Source organism: Streptopelia decaocto (assembly GCF_964273445.1).
Source record: "Streptopelia decaocto genome assembly, chromosome: 17".
NCBI lineage: Eukaryota > Metazoa > Chordata > Aves > Columbiformes > Columbidae > Streptopelia > Streptopelia decaocto.
Window position 1 is genome coordinate 6,790,956 of NC_138672.1, and position 23,225 is coordinate 6,814,180.

Genomic DNA, 23,225 nt, shown 5'->3' on the forward strand with positions numbered 1-23,225 from the left:
CGGTTCCCGTCAGCATTGCGGGGAGCGCAGGGCCAGGGCCCCGGAGACCAGAATCTGGGGTAAAACCCTTCATGTCACTGTTACACATGAGGCAAACGCTGCTGCGTGTCCCTGGGAGCCACAGAAGGGGTCTCAGAGGTTTGTGCCGCTCAAAGCGCTGCCTGTTAACTCTGGTTCAGCCCAATTTGATCATTTCGTCTGCTGATTTCCATCCCCTGGGGAGAAACGCAGAGGTTGTGCCTGGCTGAACGCATTTAAACAGCCCTATTAATGCAAATGGAGCTTGTAAAATGTCTGACACAACTCTGGTAGGAGGCCGCCGGCGTGGGGTTTGATCTGACTTTGGCAGCTGTGGTGAAGATGTTGGTACCTGAGCAGGGTCGTGGGACAACGCCGGCAGCGAGGAGAATGGTCCTCATCTGAAAGCAGACAGCTAAAAGTAACTGAATTGCACCCTAGTCGTGTTTTTATCTCTTGTTAACAATTTAAAAGCTGCCAAGAACACTACTTTATATGTACACATTTACACTTTGAGTGTCTGCCTGTTTAGGGGAGATGAATCTCACCACAGGCCCGTAAACATTCTGAAATCGGTGGGTTTACTGTTCAATTTTAACATAGACATATCTTGCTGCTTTCGTTACCTTCTTTCCCAGTAAAAATTTGCAAAGAAAAATCATGTTCTTCGCAAGTTTATCCTCCAGCACCTGAAAAGCAGCTGATTCCTTGGTATTGTCTGACCACAAATGGGGTGTTCCTGATTATTTTAGTCTAAATGAGTCAGTGGCACCTGCTGATCCCAGGAAAGCACCTGGCTGCACCACTCACTTCAGTGGTTTACCTGACACAGCTGTGTTGAAATGGTAACATAAACTGTAGCAATTCTTCAAATCCTTTATTTCTTTTTACTCTAGGTAAATGCAAGACCTACAGAAATCCTCCCTCAGACACCTCGTAGATTCTCTCGGTGCTTGTCAAACCTCACAAAATCTTTCTGCCCCTTGAGTGGCAAAGGAAGCCTGGAACAGCAACATCGGGCTCTGTCTGCAACCAGAAAGAAAAGGTGGGTAGTGTCTTTCTGTTCCTTGCAGAGAGGTGTAGATGTTAAAGCTTAATGGAGGCAATTTGAGTAGTAATATTTTGATATTCTGCAATAATCTGTCCTAAGGAATGTATTCTCGCTCTCTTTGTCATTAGAATAATTCGGTGCATGTTACACTTTTAATCTTTTCTCACAGCTTTGAAACCCGTCTCGCACAGATCAGAGCTTCTCTCTGTCTCAAGGCTTTCAACTTAAGTAACAGGTTGAAATTACGCTTAGTTCCAGAAAGCCTCTGCTAACAAGTTTCTGAGTGAATAATCTAGATTCTGGTGGCATTCCAGCTGGGAATTTCATGCTGCTGGAAGCCCAAGGTGCAACATTTTCAGCTTCCAGAGGCAGTTCAGTTTCACATGGTTCCTCCTCCTCCCTCAGAGTTCACAATGACCACTGAACTAACTGGCAGCTGAACCCTTGCAGGACCAGGGTCTCAAGAAGAAAGTCACGCTGGACTGAAAGCAGATTGACCGTTTTAAGCCGTAGCCTTTTTAAGTACCCAGCTCTGGCAGTGGAATGCAAGCCGCAGATCCGTCACAGAGTCCAGAGGCAAGAGCTGTGCACTCAAATATTGTTCTGATTCTTTTTTTCTCTCCTCTCACTTAATTTCATAACAATACGCTCTTCCTCCGTGCCTCTTTTCTATTGACAAACAGTATTGTATCCCTTGGAGTGATTAAATGAAAAGCCACTGAACTGCCTCGTCAACACAAGGCAGTTCCTTTCATTTTTAATGAAATATGGACCAGTAATGCACCTAAATAAACCACATCCATAGACCAAAGGAAGAAGACGTTGTTAAACACTAGATTTAATACACAGTGGGTATCCAATGGATACAACAGAAAAATTAATTCATTCAGAATTGTAAGGAAGCAACAGTTGTGCATTATTTTTTTTCTTGGTTTCACCATGTACAAACACTTGAACCAGGCCCTTCCACATTAGGCAGGTCAATGGACAGAGTAAAAGCAAACGTTTGCTCATTATAACTGAGGTTATTTTCAGTAAGCAAAACGAGGAAATACATATTTGATTAGCTTAAAAACTTTTTAAACAAGAAAAGAATTACAGAGAGAATCAGTGACAACTATACGAAATCAAATCCAGTCTGCTGAAGCAGAAGTGTTTCAGTTCAGCAGGAAATCTCCCTCACTCCCTTTTTTAAGCGCTGTCTTCTCATCCAGCCCCAGGCTGGTTTTCATCCATTCCTTACGACCGTTCCCCTCTGTGCTTCACACACATGGTGGTTGTGGACACCGGCTGTTTCCTTACTTTTAATTTTGTCTTTTTTCCAGCACAAGTCGCCCTCTAACACCTGAGCTGTGGGAAGCTCCTCCCTTCACAGTCTCAAGGAAACATCTTTTCCGTGGAGCAGCGCCTGAGTGCAGTGTCCCTACAGCTCTTGCTCCACTAATTAATTGCTGCCTTCAAGCGATGAGAAGGCAACAAGCTCACAGCTCCAAGACCTTTCTTCCTACTCATCTTTTGCAGAGCCCAGAGCGACTGCAGCAGGAGCCCGAGAAGCTGACAAGCTGGGTAGGATTTGGTGCTGAATAATTTCAGCCAGCAGCAAAGCGCAGGGTAATTGCAGCCATGACGCAGATGGATTATCTGCAGCATTACTAATTGCCACAAATATTAGTACTAAACTTCTGGGCTTGGTCTAGATGAGAAAGGCTAGTGCTGCTGGGTGTCGAGCATCATACAAGTAGATGTGTATATCAGTTCTTTCCGCAGATCTTGTACAATGGAAGCGCTTGTGGAAAGTCACCCACCAATTTCTCTCTGATCTATTCCAGAGCGAATGGCAGACGCCGGACACCCTGCGCGCCGAGGGCTGCGGAATCGCTGACCGGGGACACGGAGCGACGAGGAATCTGCCAGCCAGGGAGGGAAGCACATCCAGCCAAGGCAGAGGGGCCCTTTGTCAGAACAGTCTCTGAACTACTCTGTTGTGTTGGTGTTCTGCTTGCCAAGCTTTTGAATATTCAAGCAAATGTCGTAGTGAAAACTTGAATGAGAGTATGAATGGGACAAGTATGGAGAACAAGGAGCCTCTCTGCTGTATATTTACACACTACAGACTTCTGTCCAGTTGGATTCTCTTTAGGAGATAGAACCCTGTTCTAGTTTTCTAGGCAGGGTTGGTCACTGACCCTATAATTCTGTGTGGAGTTTGAGTCTCGTGGTTCACTCCTTCGCTCCAGCAAAGCTGGAAGTCCTGAGAGGCTTCTCTGTAACTCGCAGTCAAGCATTTCAGGGTATCCAGCTTCCCCTTTTACATTAAACCTCCATAAAAACCAGCCACTTTGCCCTCTCCTCCTTTGCAGAATATTGGTAGGAAGCCTGCAGACAACTACCCTGCTCTGTCCTGAGCGTTGCGTCCAAATCAGCAATTCATTAACTCCTCTTTGCCTCCCAAAAGTGCTTTCAGGCCATGGGTGCAACAACTCCTCTTGTTTCCCTTAGGAAACTGAGGTACAACCTAGTTTTGAACTCCTGATTACAGGAATCCCTGGATTACACTCAGATGTGCAGAGGATCCGTGTCTCTGTTTCGCTTCTCACTGAAAGGTTTTTGGCTTGGAGACACTGCAGCTTGTAGCCAGAGCTCATTATTCTAACAGGGATGCTATTTCCTTTAAAATGCTGTCTCAGGAATCGACTTTGCTGGTGGCCTGGCTCAAAATCTACTATGTAGGTGGGTAGAACAGTTCCCCCTTCCCCTGGGGTCGGTGCCAGGTTTCAGAAAGCCAAGCTTTCCCAGCAGGCTGCCCTGAGTCCGTTCATCTCCGTGTTGCTGGGAATTAGAAATCTCTTTTTCCCAGTTCAGGCTCAGGAACAGCTCGATGAGGATGTGCGAGCGGTGCGGACAGTTATCTTTACAGTGTGGAATGTTTGCTGCACCTTGGATCTTGTTAATTTGCAATACCACGGTCCACCTTGTAGCAGGTGAGACTCCAGTAACAGCTGAACTTACAGGGGCATTGGTTTGAAAAATCCAAACCTTTGGGGTCTTGAGGTGGCTGGAACCAAACCAAACCATCAGCTGTTCATTAACCTGGATGGAGCTGTGCCAAAATCTCAGTGTAAAGCCTGATTGTTTGGTTCTGATTCCAGCGCAAGGCTGAGACGGGAGTTCCTGAGCTGTGTGCCCAGCGTGGCAGCTGCGTGCTGGGGACACGGGTTTCTGACACCTCTCACATCTGTGATGTGTCCCCTTCTGCTCCACTCCCACCATGCCAAAGGAGTCAGAGTCCGGGGTGCGCTTTGCCACGTGATTCAAGATTTTAGCAGTAGGAGCTTTCACTACATGGGCATTAGAAAGGAAGAAAGTGGGTGGCACTGCCACGGGAAACAACTTCAAAAGGGCAGTGGCACTAAATGGAGAGTTAAATGAGCAAAGCCTGACGCCCCTAATGCACCGAGGCTGGGTGGCAGGATTTGTAACCTCTCTTAGTTTTGCATCTAGAAGGAAGATTAGCATTTGTTATAAAGAAAACAGATTTTGAAACAAGCTTTCCTGTCTCAAAGCTTATAGGGACACAAATTCTTGGGGAACAGGAATAAGAGAGAGAAAAATACATTTCAATCAAACGACTGCAAAAAAGTATAATTTGTCAAGTTTTTGCGAACCATATGAAAACAATTCAAAAGTGACACAAAAATATATATAAGTTTGAAAAATACTTAAAGAAAAAGGTACAGATCTCACAATATCAAAACAAATGACGTATGGTTAAAAAGAAAAAAATAAAAAGACACTGAATAACACCATATTGGCAGAAAAGGTAAAAACCTCTCGAGGGCAGCTGTGTTCTGTCATTTAAAGTGTCAGTTTGTGTATCCAGGATCTGTCTATGATGTGCTCAGCAGTGACAACATTAACTCTGAGCATCAGAAGAACCCAGAAGAACCATAGCAGCGAGTCAAACCGAGAGCAACATGTACAAGGGAAGAGCAGCGAGGCTGTGCTCAGAGGCCTGAAATGTCCAACTCACGTGGCCAGTGTCTCCTATTACATAAAATACTTGTAAAAATCCCTTCTAAGGGATGATTTGTGAATTTGAAAGAACCGCGAGGGCTCCAAGCATGGACGGGACGCTGCTGGTGAGTGCGTGGCTGTGGGGCAAACCTTAGCTTTTGGCTTCTTGCGTCTTTACAGGTGAAGAGTCTTAGAAGTGAAGAGCACCTTAGCGGGACCCTCCTTTCACCGACATCGTATACATTTGAGTTACGCTGTCACCGACATAGTATACATCGGAGTCAAGCTGCTGACACCAGTGGGACTGACCCTCCAAAAAGTGCCTGGAGACCCCCGAGTGTCAGGAGAGGACTTTAGCACCTCCGATTACAGCATCTGTGCTGCATGGGGTTCCTACGCAGGGAGATTAGTTTGCCACCGAGCGTGGCTTGTGCTGATGCAGACTAAAAAAAGAGCGGAACAGCTCCAGCCCATTAGTGGGACCCACAAGCGCTACAAGCCACTCTGGGCTGCGGCCTGGTAGAGCTTATTATGCAGAGGGGAAAGACGCTCTCTGGCATTTGTAGCCCTTCCCCATAAAGCTGAACACAACTAAAAAGGTCGTGAAGGACTAGAATGAAGGTGTGTAGCCCTTTGTGAACAAACCCTGTTCCTTGTTGCACAGGCTCCCTTAGAGAGAAAAGCCCTGTGTTGCCAAGGATGTGTCACTGGTTTTACTGGTCATCCCTGGCCTTATGAGGCTGGGTGGGCTGGCAGAAGGGGGACAAAACAGACCTCTTGATTTTTAGTGGGAATGTCTTACTTCCAAATGACCCATACACAGTTAGCAATGGTTCCATTAATGTGAGTCTTCTATAAAAAAAAACTTAAGGGAGTGAATTGACAGGAAAGATCTTTCTTCCCCATTTTCTCAATTTACAAATATCACTAAAAAGGTTGGTTCTTTTGGTCTAACTCCCTGGCATTGTGTTCCCCAACCTCTCTAGCCAAATAAATAACTCATTGCTGCCTAAAACCCCATTGAGCAGCCAATACCGATTCAGGACTGGTGTTCTTGCAGACATTACAGGACCTCATGCAATACAGCGAAAGGGTATTTTCTAAAAAGTGGGAAATAAAAATGTCACACTAGCGATCACACAACTAGGTCTTCAAGCTCATGATCATTTGAGGCTCTCTGTGTGGTCTAAAACAAAAAGGTTAAAAGATACATAATGTAGTTGTCTTTGTCGTTTTCTTTTTATACAGAAATCATACACACAGAACTTCAACCTGAAACTTCATAACAAAAAAGTCCACTAATTTAAGGAAAGCATTTTGTTGTGCAAAAGGTCCCTCCCCCTCCCCTGTTCACCTTCATCTACTGAGGGTCTCACACACACACATGAAGTTTCCTTCCAACAGGCGAGTTGGTAAGAAAGAGTCCTCGCTATGTACAGTGAATCAGAGAAGCTGGATGCAGTGCTGGCTCGAGGCACGAGCTCAGTGCCTCTATCTGGAAGTGTCCATGTTCTCCTCCTTAAAGTTACTGCAGTGCTCTATAACTTTCCTACAGATAAAACAAGGACAAGGAGAGAGGGGTTAGTTTAAAGCTTTTTGTGGGACAGTAGAATGCTTCACGGAACGGCCGCTGCCCCCCCAGGGGGCACATATTCCCAGCCCACGTCCACCTCTTTGATATTCGTCCTGCACGTACGAAATTACAGCTCTGAGTTTGCCAGGGATTAGAAACTGCAGCTGGCATTTAAACCCCAACAGAATGACTCCAAAGGAAGGTCATGCAACGCAGTGAGCTGGGGAAGCTCACAAAGGTGATGGACTCTCTCCACCTTTTAAAAACACTCTCATTTTAACAGTGCAGTCAGCAAGTTTAGTGACAGGCCAGAATGATTTTGGACAGGGAGCCCACATAAGTATGAAGAGCAGTGATGACTGGAGACTCTCAGTGTAAGATGTCATCAGCAATGTGGTTCCCTGTCCAACAAGCCACTTCTATAACCAATTTCCATCAACCGGGAATGATCTGTGTGTACTGGCAACTGACACCTCTTCAGTCTTCTGTTTTCATCCTCTTTTTCCTGTTCTTCTCCTGTGTTTGCTTCTCACCCCTCACACACACCAGTACAGGCCTTTCTTTGGTAGCATTACTTGATGTAGAAGAATAATAACTAAAATAAAGCTAAATTGAATATTTAATGATAGTGCATTGGTTTCCTACCGGGCCATTTCCTTGGTCTCCTGCCGTGCTGAGGCCATTTTAATCATGTCCTTCAGAAGGGGAATCCCACCTTCTTTGATCAGCAGTGGGCAGTACTTGTCAGCTGCAGGGAAAAGAATAAAACGAGTCCTTGTGAAGCTTCACAGGAGCGCTATAAAGGGCGGCAGGAGGGGAAGGAGAAGCCTGTGGCCTGAGAAGCCACAAAACTTTTCTGTTTTATGGAGCCAGCCTGCTCAGGGTACCCTGGCTGTGAAAAGAACAGACACAAAATGGCTGAGAACATAAGAGCATGGCCAGAAAGATCAAAACATCAAAAGAATTTCCTACACACTAAGTCTCTTCTTTTTCTTTTTGTTTGGCTGTGCTGCCTGCGCATTCCTGCATCATTCAAAGAAAGTTCTCTCTACCTACAGAGCTAAACTGGGAAGATGACTTCTGCTAAAAAGCTCCAATCCACACCCTCAACTTTTACAGCGCAGTGGACGTGATTTCAAAATGGGAACTTACGGTAGACGGAGACCAGGTTATACAGGGCCCAGGTAGCCCAGTGCTGGCTGACTGGGGAGATCCCTTGTGGAAGAAGTCGAAGGATCGGTTCAAATGACCTGCACGGAAATATGGAGAGTTGTTAAAAATCCCAGAGCTGCCTCTTCCAGCACCTTTGCCACTCAGAGCAATACAAACCCTGTGCTCATAGATACCATGGCAGTAAATCCACGGCCATGGCAAAGATTCCTGTGTCACACGGCGATCCTGGCAGCGTGGTAGGCCCTACCCCTTCAGCACAAACATCCTGCCCAGCTAAATAGCTGCAATGAATGCAACTGAGTCCAAGATCTGATTTCCATCCACTGTCAGTCTTTTTCTCGTGACAGCTGAAACCTGGCAGCGTGGACCTTTCTGTAGAGGGGCCAAAGAAAATTACAGGCAGCCAAAGCTGGCTGCTCACCTGCAATGGTTGCCATGTTTCTTCTGACAACAATAATGCGTCTACGCTGTGGCTCACACATTGGAATGCCATTCATTCTGGATCCCTGCCAGGCACTACGGGGAATACAGAGTACCAGACAGCCTCTTACAGGAAGGGCTTTGGAGGATGCCACCAGTTGTATTAACCCTTGAAGGGATTTCTGGGAACTGCATTTAAATTTTCCCCAGAGGAGGAGACTGAAAGCTGCAGCAATCCACATGACCATCAGAAGCAAACAGACTTCAGGAGGTGCAAAGGATGGCAGTCTCAGGGGACAACACGTGGGCTGTGCCAGGTTGTCAGATCATGGCTTTCCTGAACTACCTAATTTCATCCGAAACACATAGAAGAAATTCTGTTGGGCTCCCACACTTTTCCCATACGAACTGCCAGGCAAGGTGTATAATTCCAGCAGCCTGTGTAACACGTTTCAAAGGAAGATGTAAAACCCTCACTAAATATGTCCCTGAGGAAGTTCCCCCTTCACTCTAAGCAGAGCCTCCACGCTGGGCTCTTCCTCTTGCACCCTCTGTACTGGTGCTTGATTCCCATGACAATCCTGGCTCCTAGGTGAGTGGGCCAAACTTTTCCATTCCTCACCTGTAGTTAATATTTCTCCTGGAGTTGATATCCCAGCTCTGGATGGCTGCCCACATCCTCTTTACAACTTCCTCTCGGTGGGGCTCACATATACCCCAAGCCTCTGGACCATCAAACATGATATGGGAGAGCACACCACAGGCATTATAGGACACCTCAATGCCATCTGCTTTGCTCTCCAGCAGGTTGCTGCCAAGAGAGAAGAGATCATTTAGAGGCGCTGATGCACCAAGGGTTTAAAAGTCTCCAGGAGACTGAGGAGCAGAGCTCCAGAGCATTCACCCTGCCCCAGCCCTGCCATTCATTAGCCAGGCGCTCACCTGAACACACTGATGAACTGGGAGGTCATGAGCTGTGGGCGCAGCTCCTTCACCTCTGCTACGTTGCCCAGGAGGCCCAGCATGTTGCGATGCAGCTCCTGTTTCTCTGGGAACTCCTAAGCAAGCAAGCAAAGAACAGGATTATACAAAAGTAGGGCCATGGTGATAGATTGTACAGCATGCCTAGAAAGGCTGAGTATTTTCAGGTAGTCAGCAGTGGTTCTTTAGTATATGCTACATGGGATCTCAGGTGTTCATGATACGTAGGAATCAAGGACAGGGTCCACTACTCACTGCCGCTCTACTGCAGGGAGACTTTGTACAAGAAAGGCAGAGAGGAAGACTTATTGAGTGTAAGTTTGTTTCTCTGTTCTACTACTGGTTGAGTGGATGGATGTGAGAAAGAAGAAAACGTGCAGGCTTTTTCTTTTCTGTTTGTGCAACATAAGAAGTACTGCTTATAGATCAGCGCAGCCAGGGATCCTGGCCAGGCACCTGCATCTCCACTGCTAAGGTCAGCATTCCTCTGGAGGAAACCAGGTGTACTCACTTTCAAGCACTCCAAGAACAGTTTCATGCCGCTGTAGTTAAGGAACATCTCACAGTTATCAGGCGTCTCATCAGTGATGTTCCAGAGTGCGCTCCAGGAGAACTCCATCACCTGATCACACTACAGAGCCAAAGAGAAAGGGACAGAGGCAGAGCTTTACTCATGTGGGAACCTGGTGCAAACCAACCCCTTGTGTTTCCTCTCTGCCATCACCCTAGATGGCTCCAGAGGTAAGAAAACCTTGTTATTCACTTTCAACTTGTCAGCAAGTGGGTTTTTTGTTTAATATTTTTGCCTCCCTGTCACATTCCACTTGCCCCCACCCTAGGACAGGAAATTCTGCAGCATCAGCTGAGATGTCTTGCGTTTGTTAGAGAAGCTGAGCTGGCACTCCAGACTGACCTCCGTGCCTAAGTCAGACTGAGGAGAAAATACTCTGTGCATACATTTTTTGGGGGGAAATACCCACCGTTTTATCAGCCAACTTCTTCTGAATCAACTTCAGCATTGTCTGTGGGCAGAGGAAGGGGAAGAGTGAGACACAGTCCAAGAATCACAGAACTAAAACTAACTGCTGCACTGCAGCTAGTTTGCAGGTACATGCAGTTTTGATCCTTTGTAGACAACCAACTTGGTATCTCTTTCTCTGAGCCTGTGGGACCAGGTTATGTTCAGTGTTGCAAGTATTCACAGAACTGAACTATGTTGCTGAGCTGTCAAGTCTGCAGTCAGGTCAATTTTGACCTGCATGACTAAGTCTAGAACGTGGCATAACTGCACCAAAGCAGTTGCAGTTGCTGCTGCAAACTCTGGGAGATGCAGAAGGAGCTGGTCACAAGGTGGTACCAGCTCTGGAAATAATACGATGCAGTGAAGAGATAAGGTATAAGGTTAGGTGGCTTCCCTGCTCTCACGGACAGTCTGTCTCTGAGATCAGAACTTCCAGTGCTGATGGGGAGATGCCATGGGGAGGGGAAGGTTCCAGGAGAGGCTGGCAGTTCTGGGACACCAGTTCCCTCCTGTGACACTGTATGGTCGGGTCACTGGCTGGATTAATTTGGTGCACTCCTGCAAGGGAATTGCGCTGGCCTGGATTAAGGATAAGTAGACACCTTGGGACCATACCAACCATGACAAACCCCATCTTGCCCACAGCTTCTTTATGATCGTTGTCCACCTGGCAGACCAGAGCGTTACAGAGGTGCACAGCGATGCGCTGGATAGACTCATCCTGCCGGCTCTGGTTGAGGATGTTCAGCAGCAGCTCGTTGACTCGGCGGTACTGGAACTCCAGCTCCTCGGGAATGCTGAAGTTACACAGTGTCAGGCAGCAGTTTCGCTGTACCTGGGTCAAAAGGAAGCAAACACTGCACCAAATGGCTACAAAAACATGGAGCCCGTCATCTCATGTTTCCTTGCTGCTTGGTACTGAAACCATCTTCTTGTTTGACTGTGACCACTAACATTTCTGTTACCCTCCTATTTAGCACTGTGCTTTAGTTGTGCTCAATCGGTACCATCTTCTCACTGCCACTCTGGTCTCACACGGCCAAACGGTCACCCAACGCCCATCACTTCCCAAGCCAGTTCCTTGCTGCCTGTAAGTTCTCTACGCAGCAGCTGCCATTCTGGGAGTGTATCACAGTGTATAATGTCAGCTTGCTTCCAGTACAGTGTGCTGGGGTGGTGTTTCTTTCTGTTGACTCAACGCCTGCACCCTTTTCACCCCACAGTGCTGGATGTCTATGCTGTGTCGTATACACCCTTTGACCACTACCATCAGATAAAAAGGAGCCTTCCTATCATTTTCTTCTCTTTGTTCTGGAGAACGTTGCATGGACAAGGAGAACCATGCATGTAATCTCATCGCTGAGTAAAGGCAAGCAGCAGATCTGGGCAACACCTCACCTGGTGTCTGCCTTGGCTCACGTCCTGGACGTTTAGAAGACCCAATTCTAACACCGGGCTGAAGACTTAATACAGGGAGGGAGGACATGGGAGCTGAAGGAGGCTGAGCCGCTCTTACCGTGACTTCCTGGTAGGACTCCATGCCGTTCAGCACCACCTGGATGACCTGGCGCCGCAGCTTTACACTCTGCTCCATGCGGTATTCAGAGTTGGTCAAGTAGAACAGGGCTGCGCTGCCCGTTACCTGGATGTTTTTGTCATCCTTGTGGCACTTGAGGGCTGTGATCACCAGCTGCAGAGAAGCAACATGAAGCTTCAGTGCCGCTGACTTGCTGTTGAGTCCTGATGTGACCATTACAGCTGTGTGGGGCCAAGACTTAAGCCTGCAAGGAACGTGTAGCCCAGGCATTGCAGGAACATGCTTATGGCATGAAGGTGCCCAGTTCCACTGCACCACTGGAACTTTATCCAGAATGGCCTGATATGGTGTCCCAGGGTGAAGAAAAGACAGGGACAGTGAAATTTCCCTCGTCAGGGTGAGGTAAATGCTCGCATGGGGCTCACCTGAAGGGCTCGCAGCAGCTGGCTGCAGCGTTCGATACGGGCGATGTCGAAAAGGAGGTTGATGGCCCGGGAAGTGATTTCTGGCCGGTGTTCAGTGTAAGCCTCAATAGCATTCAGGACTTGCTCTTCATTCTTGTCTCCACTCACCTGGTATGGAGGAACAAAAAGAGTCAGGGAAGAAATAGTGAAAGAGGAAAACCAATGTGACAAGGGAACTCTGAGGGTAGATCTTGAAGGTCAAAGGGTACAACTTCCCACCACTCTCCTACCAGAATTAGGCCCAGGACGAGAGCAAAGAGACTGAGTCACTTAGCCCAGAGGGACAAGAAATGGCACCTCTGGGCCACAAGCAAGACTCCTATTGTCTTAAATCCTTTTCTTGTAACCACAGACATCCTGGTCCTTCAGGCCAGATGATTTTTCCATGCCCATCTGCAAGAGGCGTGTTTTTTAAACCTTGTAAAAACCATGTGAGTACCAGGTGTTGCTTTCTGGCAGTTTTCCTGCATTGTCAAGTAGGTGTTGAAAGGTCAGAGCTCAGTTGTCACACCCAAGACCCTAAGAAGACTCTACTAGCAGCCAGTAATTTTAATGTTCTCAAAACTTTTACCAAGCACCTATTGCAAATATTCTTGTGGCCTCGTTACCTTGTAGGCTGGAATATGTGTCAGACGGCAGAGAGATGTTTCAAAAAGGCCCAAGAACTGGAGCGGTCGTTTCAGACCCCGGAACGGAGCGATGCTGCTCTTTGCTGGCTCAATGCTGAGGAAAAAAAGAAAGCAACCAAAAAACAGGGAGATCACTCATGTTGGTGCTTTCTTTTTCACCAGTGCAGTGGAAAGGAGTCAATACAGTCCCACTCATTTGCTTTTCTTGGGGAACAGGAGGGCAGAGTTCTGGTAGAAAACCCAGACCTCTGGGTGTGCCCCTATTGAAGGGCACAAGGATTTTCAAGGGCTGATCTGCCCAGCGCCCAGGTCAAATCTGAAAATATGCCTTTAGATTTTAGGTTCCTAAAACACTCAGCCTTCCTATGAAAACTGATGTGTAGAAATGTTTTGTCTTGGAAGTGCCTGGATTTCAATGAGGGTAAGAATGTTTTATGTAGAAAATGTGTAAAGGGCTCTGGAGTCCTTTCAGAAGAAATATAAATCACTGCAAGAGACACCTGGAAAAACGTGTGGGGAAAACAACCAAAACACTTCAGGTATGTATGAGAGGCAGGTAGGATGATTTTTTCTTACTCTTAGAAGTCCTTACATGTGTCACATAAAAGAACCACAGCTGATTCCCATACCAGTCTTTAGCATCAGGAGAAACTAGCAACAGCTGTATCCTGCTTTTTAGTATTAATTAGACCTACAGAATGGGGAAGTTCAGAAGAGGGAGCTGTTCTTTATTCCTCTTTGATCAATCTATCCACCCAAGCAGTCCTCAGAAAGTGCTGCTTCCTTACCTCGTCTGGCCCATCGTCTCCTCCATGCTTGGGATAGTGCAGTTCTCCAGCATGGTGTGCCCTGAGATATCGAGCGATGTGAGGTTTACCAAGTTTTCCACAAACAGGTTTAGAACCCGCCGGGTCAGCTTGAATTTGTAATAACTGGACAGATGGTCTCGGGAGATATCCAAGTGCCTGTGAACAACAGAGAGCAGATCAGAGCCTGGAAAGCATTAGCTGGTGTTTCAGCCTCTCTAACAGAGGAAGATAACAAGGCAAGTGTGATGATTATTTATTTATTATGATTATTATTTCCTTCACAAGATACAGGAATGTGGTTCTGTAGCATCTGGCCCTGTGTCTAACCGAAGCACACAGATATCTGGTAGAGGTCTACTTAGAATGGAGCACAATTAATCATTTGGCCACACAGCACAAAGAAAATTGCTCCAGGCTCAGGAACTGCCTTTCCCAAGCTCCATCACCACAGCCACCTGCGCATTTCTGCCTGGTGGTTCAGATGTGCTAGAGGATCTTTGCATCCCCAGAAATGTACGTTGTCACATCCCACAAATTAAGTTACTCCAGGTTTTTGTCTGCTTCCCCAATCTTGTATTTTTTACACTGCAGGCTGTTACTCTGCCCTGATTTCACTTATCTTCAGGTATTTAAATGCTTACGCTTTGGGGAAAAGCTGAGTCTAAGGGAGCAGTGGGACAACCTGAACAGTGATCGTGTGTGGGCTGGGTCCCGTACAGGACAGGAGCTGCTCTTGCCCACTGAGCAGTAACCGAGACCCCTGGGAGAGACTTTTCTAAACTGCCTAAGGCAGGGGCCAACACCCCACTCACAGGTGTCTTCTACCTGTTGTAGACCAAGTCTCATTGCAAGTGACTGGGAGTTAAAGTACTTGGATTTAGCAAATATTACCCAGAATGTTCCCTGAGACTCCCAGGTCATATGTTAACGTGGTCTCCTCCAGTGTCTGCAGGCAGCACAGCCCATACTAACTAAACCACTGCTGAGTATCCTTTGTGTGACTAGTGAGGCCCTTCTCTTGCTTGGAAAGTCCTGGATCCCTTTCCTGATATCACTGTGAAGTGTGAATAGCAATCGTCTCAGCTCTGCTTCAGGAGGTATTTTCACTGTCAACACTGTTGCGTCAGGAGCGCCTGTTTATTTACACCGCTTGTTCCCTTGGCTGCACGGTCCGTGCACAGTGCGCTGCCACCGAGCACAGGAGCAGGCCGAGCTCAGAGATTTTCTTAATGTTATCTCAGAGCCAGGCTTAAACTTTGGACATTCCTGTTTCACGAGTGGTCTGGAGGATTGAATTTCACAGTGTGATTATCATTATATTAGTACACATACACATCTGTAGTCATTTTTTTGCCATCTCTCAAATATCCTGCTGTTCTTTCTTGTTTGGCTAGAGAAGTGTGGTTGGGTTTGATTGGGATTTTGTGGTTGGTTGGTTGGTTGTGAGGTTTTGTTGTTGTGGTGGGTTTTTTTGTTTGTGTGTGTGTGCGTGGTTGTGTTGTGAGGTTTGTTTTTGAGGGGGTGAAGGAGGGTAGGGTGTGGTGTTTTTTGCTTTTCCAAGAGGGAGTTTCTGCTAAGTGGTGTTCTTTTGCAAGCAAAATGCAGGTTGGCTTTAGACATGTCAGACACGTATAGCAAGTCAACGAGTGAGCCTGTTCATGGGAAGGTTTCTAACTTGACACCAGCGGTGGGTGGCTTCCCATTAGCAGGCACGTAGACCATTCCTGAAAGACCTTTCCCTATCATCAGGAAAAGGATAAACAAGGAAGAACAGATCTGCTGACCTGAGCTTGCGAAGCTGTGCGATCACTTGGATGTGCTCCTCTGAAAGGTCCATGTTGTAAAGCACTAAGGAAACTAGACTGTCCTTCCACCGGGTCAGAAATCCCACATCGTTCAGCTGGATCCCAGAGAGATCAAGAGCTGCAAGGGAGGCCAAAGGCCGAAGCAACGTCTCCACATTTACCCCTTCAATCAAGCGGCCCAGGTTCAGGAAGCGCAAGCGGCTGAAGCCTTCAAAAGTAAAGTCCTTGACCAAGACTTGGCGCGTGGGGTTCACCAAACAGTCGTCTTCACAGCCTCCGGGGTTCTCCTCCTCATAGAAGATATTGCAGCAGCCAAAGAGGCTCAGGGAGATAAGCGTGTGGCTGAAGCTCACCAAGGTTTGCAGACTCTTGGCTGTCAGCTTCTCACAGTTAGTCAAGTAGAGCTCAACAAGATCCTGGAAGATGGGAAATCAAAGTTAGAAAGACTTCACAGGCAGAGTGCCCACCTCATTCTCTAAACCCCCCCTCCACTGGGAGAGACTGAGACTACGTGTCACTGAACTAGATCAGTGTCCCCATCCTGATCCTTGCAGTGGCTCTAGGAGCGGAGAAGGGAGAAGCTGAGCTTGTCCCAAAGAAAATTTGGCCAGTGAAGGACAGAGTCTGGGGAATGTCGGGGTGCCTGTGCAGCAGCCCTGCTGTGTGAGGTGGCAGTGGGAGCTGTTGTTGGTGTGATACCACCTGCTTCCTGATGGCTTCCAGGTCCTGGTCCTGCACAATTTGCTCCCGCAAGTGGATCCGAGCCAGCCTGGTGCTCCGGGGATCTGAGAACAGGGTGAAGAAGCTTTCATGGGGTTCAAAGATGCTGTCTGTCTTCACCAGCTCCACGTACCTGTGTTGGAACAACAGCGTTAGCACAGCACGACACAAAGGCTCAGCTACAGCTCTAGTAGCTTCACTGGCTACAAGAAAATGCCACCAAGCGCGTGAGCACTTGGGCTCCCTGCTGATCATCCAGAACAGCCTTTGGGGTAACGGCAGCAAGCCTGTTACCTCTTCTTGCACACAAATAATGAGCCTCGGGGAAAATCTCAGGCAAAGATTTGTGCAAGGTCACCTGTGTATGTGAGCAAACTGGATTCTGGCAAGCACAGATGCCAGGATATTTTTCCCCTAGCTGTTTAAAGATAGCAATATTTTTTTCTTCCCCAGAAAATTAGCCGGGTAAAGTTCTCTGCCAAACTTTGTGGGCAGGAGTTCAGCCAAGAGAGAATGTGATAGCCAAATTATACAGATCCCTGGAAACAGGTTGTTTTGTAAAGCTATGGGAGCAGCAGCCTTAACATTTAATATCTGTTAGCACTTTGCACGTTTATTTTTCTGGCTTGATAGAGAAATGTAATGATTCAGTGGTGGGAAATAGGAAGACTCCTTTGCTTACTGATGTTCTTGGAAGCAGCAGTGACTGTTTTGCTCTGGGTTTACCTACATGGAGATGGTGATTTCCACAGAAACTAGAATACAATAACCCTGGGGACACTTCGTTCTGAAGTTAATGCAAATCCTTATTTCCAATATGAGGGAGGAAAAAAAAATGCCCTATGAATTCTTCCACATTTTTTTCCCCTTTCTCATCATTCTTTTTAGAGAACTACGCTCCCCCTTCCCTGAGTTCCCAGCTCCTTCCCAAACCAAACAGCTTCTCTGCAGCCCTGAAACGTACTCGTTGACAAGTTTGTCACAAATCTCGCTTGGCAAGAAGATGTCGGGATGGAGCCGGAGAGTTTCATTGTCCAGCAGGTAGCAGAGAGTCCCCTCCAAGTTGCGAAGGCAGTAATCCGTGCACAAGGCCATTAGCGTCTCGGGGCTATCAGATGCCATCTTGAGGGAAGTTATGGGAAGAGGAAGAGCAGAAGGAAGCTTTGGATTCAGTAGATCCTCAAATTAAGTTCCAGGATGAATTTACAGGGACATCAGGACAGCTATAACCAGAAGGGGAAAAAAAAAAGAAAGCAGCATTGAGAAAGGCATATTGGCAAGTGTCCTGCAAAGCTCTTGCACCAGCAGGATGTTGATAGTTGTATTTCCAGCCCATCATTTGTTGACCTCAAAAGAACCTCCAGCATTCTGGCCTCTCTGGCAGTATGCCCTTAATTCCTTGGTGTCCCCACCCCCAGGGGACACTGCGGGAATGAGTTAACACAAAACATGTTTGGAATTGAGGCTACACAGCAAGAAAACGTTTCCTCATTGCAGGGGTTATCTGGCTGACAAAGGCGCTTAGAAAAGGGAAGTGGCAGAAACCACATCACTTGGTCTCCTTCGGGGTGGGTTGGATAAACCACCAGAAAATTCACTGTCAGGATAATCTCTTGCGTAGCCCCACTGGGATCTGCTGGCCCCACATCTTGTGCCTGTAATTCTGTTTGGTGTTGTTCCAAGTGAAATGTCATGTTCAAGCTCAATGTTTCTCTGCAGTGCCAAGCCAGAAGCTTCATATAAGTCCATGAACTAGACCATGGAGTGGATCAGAAGCCAGAGTGAAACACACAGACTAGTCTGGCTTCCCTTTGAGCACAGTCTAAAGTGAGGCTGCGGCACATGCTGGGCATCTCTAAATCCAGCTCCCTGGGACTTGCTCACCCAAACCATTCCAAATCTCTCACAAAAAGGTGTGAGTAGGAAAAGGCAAGACGCTTCTGCCCTTCTTTATGTTTCATACAGGATAAAGAAGGATGGGTGAAGCAGACAATGAGGGGAAGCTATTCCTGTCTGTTTTCTTATCAAAAAAAAATCTTGCAGCTCTAGTGTTAACACTCTTGCTGGCACTGAAGGAAAGCTTGCTGCAGCCTTGGAGCTGCAGCATCATTTCATCATTTCACTTTCAAAGGGTCAAATCACACCAGAAGCCACCCTAATGTGAACCCTTCTATCTATTTCCATGGGCACATTCCCTCCTCCCCTTCAGATGACCTGTTCAGCTGCTGCCTAGGTGATGACACCCATATGAAGGACCAGTTAAGGCTGTGGGCAAGGTGACCTTTCAAATTCGGGCACCAAATGGTCTCTATGGGTGACAGCGCAGCGGTGACTGAGCCTGCCTGGCAGCCCGGGCTCCCAGCCTTCTGATCCCTCCCTGCGGTGCAGAGTAGATTTCCATGCAAACATGAAGACGGCACAAGTTTGAAATCAAAGCTCCTTTCTTCCTTGTTTCTGTGTTTCATTAAATGTTTGGGTTTTGTTTGTTCATTTTGGGTTTTTTTGTTTGTTTTGTTTTTTCCCAAGGGTGCACTTCAGTGCCAGGGACAAAGAGCTGGCCAAGGAATTAAGCTGAAACTCAAATGAGCTTCTCAAAAAGCAAGCGGAGATGGGCAGAACTGCTCCTTGTTCAGCCATGGAGGAGTGGCTGTGCTGGACCCCTCCTGTGGTATGTGCATCCCCAGCCTTGCATCCCTGGGCCAAACCCCATTCCAGTGTAAGTGGACAAACAGGCCACTGAGCACACAGGATCATCTTGCTGGCCAGGAGGTCCCGGCTCAGGGAACGCAGGTGGAAGGATGCTGTCCTGCACTGTGTCTGCTTTGGAGACGAATCTGCTTCACCTCCAGAACGAGTCCCTCTTGCAAATTTTGCCTGAAGCTTCCTTGAGAGAATTTTTCCAGAAAGGCAAGATCAACAGGAAGATCAGAACCTGTTGGAAAACGCGTTCTGCTGTCCCTACCAGTTCCCCTGTGCCACCAGACGGCAGGTCCCTGCAGCCAGTGTCTTTCGCTGTTTACTACCGATGGTCGGAGAACTCAAAAACAAACTCCCATTGACAATCTGTTATCACGTGCAGCTGGAAACAATCAGTGCTTGGGACTTGTCCAAGCAGCTCCAAGCACTAAAAGGCGAGAACTGCTGTCCTGTGGCTCTGACAACCCACTCGTCCCTCCCTGCTGAGACCAGCACAACGGAGTCGGCTGATCCCAGCCCTGGGGAAATCAGCTGCGCTTTAACTTCTGAGCTCCCTGTGATCCACCACCGAAATCGCAGACTGAAGGTTAACAGAAAGTAGTTAAGCCATCCCAGTAAAACAACACCAAGGCATTCATCCTCATGATTTATTAGGGATATGTGAGTAGCACCAAGAGCTGCTTCTGTGACCTTTTGTACAGGACGCGACACAAGCTGGCCTCTCCCTCCTTGGTTAGACTCAAGACATGACGTGTGGGTGGGGGGAGATAGAAGCAGAGGGCCAAGCTGCACTGAGCAATATTGTCAGGAGTCTGACTTGATGATCCTTGTGGGTCCCTTCCAACTTGGGACATTCTGTGATTGTCTCTAGTTATAAGCTCAGTGTGTTGATAAAAATAAACAAACTAGAGATGCTGACAAATCATTAACATTTGCCTCATCGTTATCCTCAGCAAGCTGCCCACTGGGCAGACTGGCACCAGTGCGTTCCAGTGCACGGGCGTTTTTGAAGGCTCAAAGGCAGATACGTGAAACACACTGAAAATTCAAGTGCAGGAATTGAAAAGTGACTAGAACAACAGCTGCCAATAGTTTTTCCAATTTATTTTTTCTAACGGATTTGCTTCTATCTTAATGCATGAAGGAATTGAGTCCCTTGGAGACGCAGGAGGCGGCATATAAAAGCCTGTACACCCAGCTATGTCCATAAGTAGCCCTCCCCGTGGAGTAACGGCACCCTCCTGCCATCCACGGGCCCGAAGGAAGCTGTAGAATATGCAGCTTCGGTCTCCCCATCACCAGCCTTCCAGGTCCTGCCAGCCTCTTTGGCAAACATTGCTTATTTTGGGGCTATATCTGTATTGTTATGGCATTTCAGGCTGCACCGGCACGTGAGACTTGGCACTCCTGGGGCCGCCTGTGCCAATATTTGCTACCTTGGACTTCAGACCGATCTTCTCTCCCAGCCTCTCTCTCCAGGCGGCTGCCCAAAGCCAAGCCTGACTCACTGTGGCTCCACGCCAGCGACATAACGTTTATGCTGTTGCTACAAAAATGACTGGCAAAGCTGACTTTTCCAGCATCAGGGACTTGTCCAAGAAGAGGGCAAACAATACGTGCTGACATGAACTGATTGCAATGACTTTAGAATAACAAATCTAATGTAAATGCAGAGTTTGGCACAGGTTACATTTTTAAGGAAAACTGCACTGTCATTTTAGCTGGCATCTTACAGCCGCAAATCCCTGTGTTTTTATTAATTGATTGGTCATTGCAGCTTTTGTGGGGAAATACCATCCCTGCCTTAGAGCAGGGAAACTGAAGTAGGAGCAGGTTGAACTATTCTGTGGCCCAGCAAAACCTGCCATTTCCAAACTCATCAGCCTGCCGAGACCAACATCATAAATGAGACAACTTGTGCTGGCTGGGAAACATGTTGATCTTTGTACCTGCCTGCTGTAAAGATGCCCCTTTGGCTGACTAAACCATATTATGGATTTTCTTTCCAAAAGGTCACCTGCCCGAGGACACTCCGGGAGCCCCTGGGTGACAGTTTCCTGGGCACCGCTGGACTGCGCTGGGCTCTGACAGCCCTGGCAGCCCCTTTACCAGCCTGCAGGCAGGTCTGGTCACAACCCCAAACCCCACGCGGGGCTCCGGACCCGCTTCCCGAGGCCACTTTCCACTCCCGAGGCACAGAGGTCACCTCGCCGGGGCTCCTCCCGGCAGGGCTGACGCGGCCCTGGGCCCTGCCCGCCGGGGCTCGGTGCTCCCGGGGAGGGGATGTGGGCTCGGCCGGTGGGGCACCGTGCGGCGCTGCCGGGGCCGGCGGTTCCGCGGGAGCGACGCTGCCCCCGCAGCCCTCGGCGGGCAGGCCCGGTGCCCCCGGGGAGGGCGAGCCCCGAGGGTCGGGTGGAGGAGGGGGCCGCCGGCACTCACCTGGCGCCAGGCCCCGGCCCGGCGCGGCCGATGCGGGGCGGCGGGAGTCCCGGCTGGTCCCGGCGCCGCTCCCCGGGGCGGGCAGGGGGTTCCCGTCCTGCTCGGGCCCGCTCCCCCCGCCGCGGCCTCCGCTGTCAACAAACCCGCCGTCACTTCCGCCAGCCGGGCCGCCCGCGCCGGAAGCGCCGCCGCTTTCCCCCCCCGGGAACACCGGCCAGCCCGGAACGCTCGGGCCGCTCCCGGGCACCCCCCGGAGCCGGAAGGCAGCGGGGACCCAGCGCCTCCGCACACACCGTGACGTCACCGTCTCCCGCAGCAGTGGCGTGACGTCACGAGGTGCAGCGGTGACGTCACGGCAGTGGCATTCACCACTGTAAGGAGCCTTTGAAGGAGGAATGTTGTTTTTACAACTGATCTGGCGTCTGACCCCCCACCCCAGTGGGGGAGAAGGGCTGAGAGACATCACACTATAAATCCTTAATGTAAAACAAAGTCTCTTCGAACTAATCCTGGAATGCAAACTGATTCCTGTATTTACAAAAGTTAATCTGGGGGGGAGGGTGGCCAAAGAGCCAGGAACCCGTATTTTAAATAGACTGATAAGGGGAAGGGGATTGTTAAAATTAGATTAATGGAGTATGCAAACCCTGCCAGGGAGGGAATTTGCAGCCAGGATTTGGGGGGATATAAGCAGGGGCTTTTTGCCCTATTCCATGTGCCTACCTTTAGGCAGAACATCCGGTCTTGCCAACCTGTTAATAAAATGTGCTTTGCTGAGAGATCCTGCCTGGGACTATTATTGGCAAGACAATAGTTTCCTACACTGATAACATGGCTGTGCTGCTGCACGATGTCACGGCACAGGGCAGAGTGAGAAGCCACCATCACACAAGGGCTTGTTTGGTGATGGCGTCCTGGCAGCACCTCCCCGGGGCTCCTCACGCTGCCTGGCCGTCCCCTGTCCACACAGGGGTTCCACCAGAACAACCCCCCAGCCCCGTGTCTCCACACACCTCACTCACGGCTGCTGCCACACACCTCGCCGGTGGACGCCACTGTCGCCAGCCTTGCTCACGGCTGCCATTTGTACAGGCGGCTGGCACCAGAGCTGGCCTGGGAGATGGTGATGGTTCCACAGGGTCCCCTCGGTGCTGGGTGGTCTGAGGAGCCCCAGCAGGGGGCTGGCTCCTGCCTGGGGGGTCTTTTTGGAGGCAGGCACCATTGGGAGCTGTAAGCACAGATAGGGGAGCCATTGAATCAGAGAAACATTTTGGTAGGAAGAGACCCTCAAGATCATCGAGTCCAACCGTTACCCCATCCCTGCACTACCCCATGTCCTGAGAACCTCATCTCCGTCTGGCCAACCCCTTCAGGGACGGTGACTCCAGCACTGCCCTGGGCAGCCTGTTCCAATGCCTGACAACCCTTTCCGAGAATAAATTGTTCCCAATATCCAACCTCAGCCTCCCCTGGTGCAACTTGAGGCCATTTCCTCTGGTCCTGGCGCTTGTTCCTGGGGAGCAGAGCCCGACCCCCCCGGCTCCAAGCTCCTTTCAGGCAGTTCAGAGATCAGAAGGTCTCCCCTCAGCTCCTGTTCTCCAGCTGAACCCCCCAGGTCCCTCAGCCGCTCCCATCACACTTGTGCTCCAGCCCCTCACCAGCTCCGTTCCCCTCTCTCAACTTGCTTGTCCTGAGGGGCCCAAAACTGCCCCCAGGATCCGAGGTGCGGCCTCACCCTGAGTCGCCGGTGCGGTGCCCCAGGCCTGGCCGACCAGGGGGGTGTGCGATGCCGTGACAGGACAGCCCAGCCCGACCCCCGCCCGCTGCCCCCGCGAAACCCGACGGGCACGATCGCTGAGGCGGTCGCGGGGGCG

At 49.1% G+C, this 23,225-nt stretch overlaps 1 protein-coding gene across 2 annotated transcripts; it reads right to left on the minus strand.

Annotated features, from left to right (window-relative positions):
- Positions 1-1,887: 1,887 nt before the first annotated feature.
- On the minus strand, positions 1,888-23,169 carry ZER1 (zyg-11 related cell cycle regulator). Of its 2 annotated transcripts, XM_082068025.1 has the most exons (17): positions 23,087-23,169; positions 22,365-22,579; positions 17,180-17,438; positions 16,198-16,348; positions 15,475-15,911; positions 13,670-13,846; positions 12,861-12,975; positions 12,214-12,360; positions 11,768-11,941; positions 10,871-11,086; positions 10,211-10,252; positions 9,742-9,861; positions 9,192-9,307; positions 8,872-9,060; positions 7,809-7,906; positions 7,302-7,404; positions 1,888-6,632 (listed from the first exon to the last, which is right to left on the minus strand). In XM_082068025.1, exons 3-17 carry the CDS (start codon positions 17,335-17,337, stop codon positions 6,575-6,577), a joined length of 2,301 nt encoding a protein of 766 aa, XP_081924151.1. In that variant the 5' UTR covers positions 17,338-17,438; positions 22,365-22,579; positions 23,087-23,169; the 3' UTR covers positions 1,888-6,574. The 2 variants fall into 2 exon arrangements, with proteins under 2 accessions (XP_081924151.1, XP_081924150.1); XM_082068024.1 differs by lacking the exons at positions 22,365-22,579; positions 23,087-23,169 and adding an exon at positions 21,352-21,505.
- Positions 23,170-23,225: the final 56 nt, after the last annotated feature.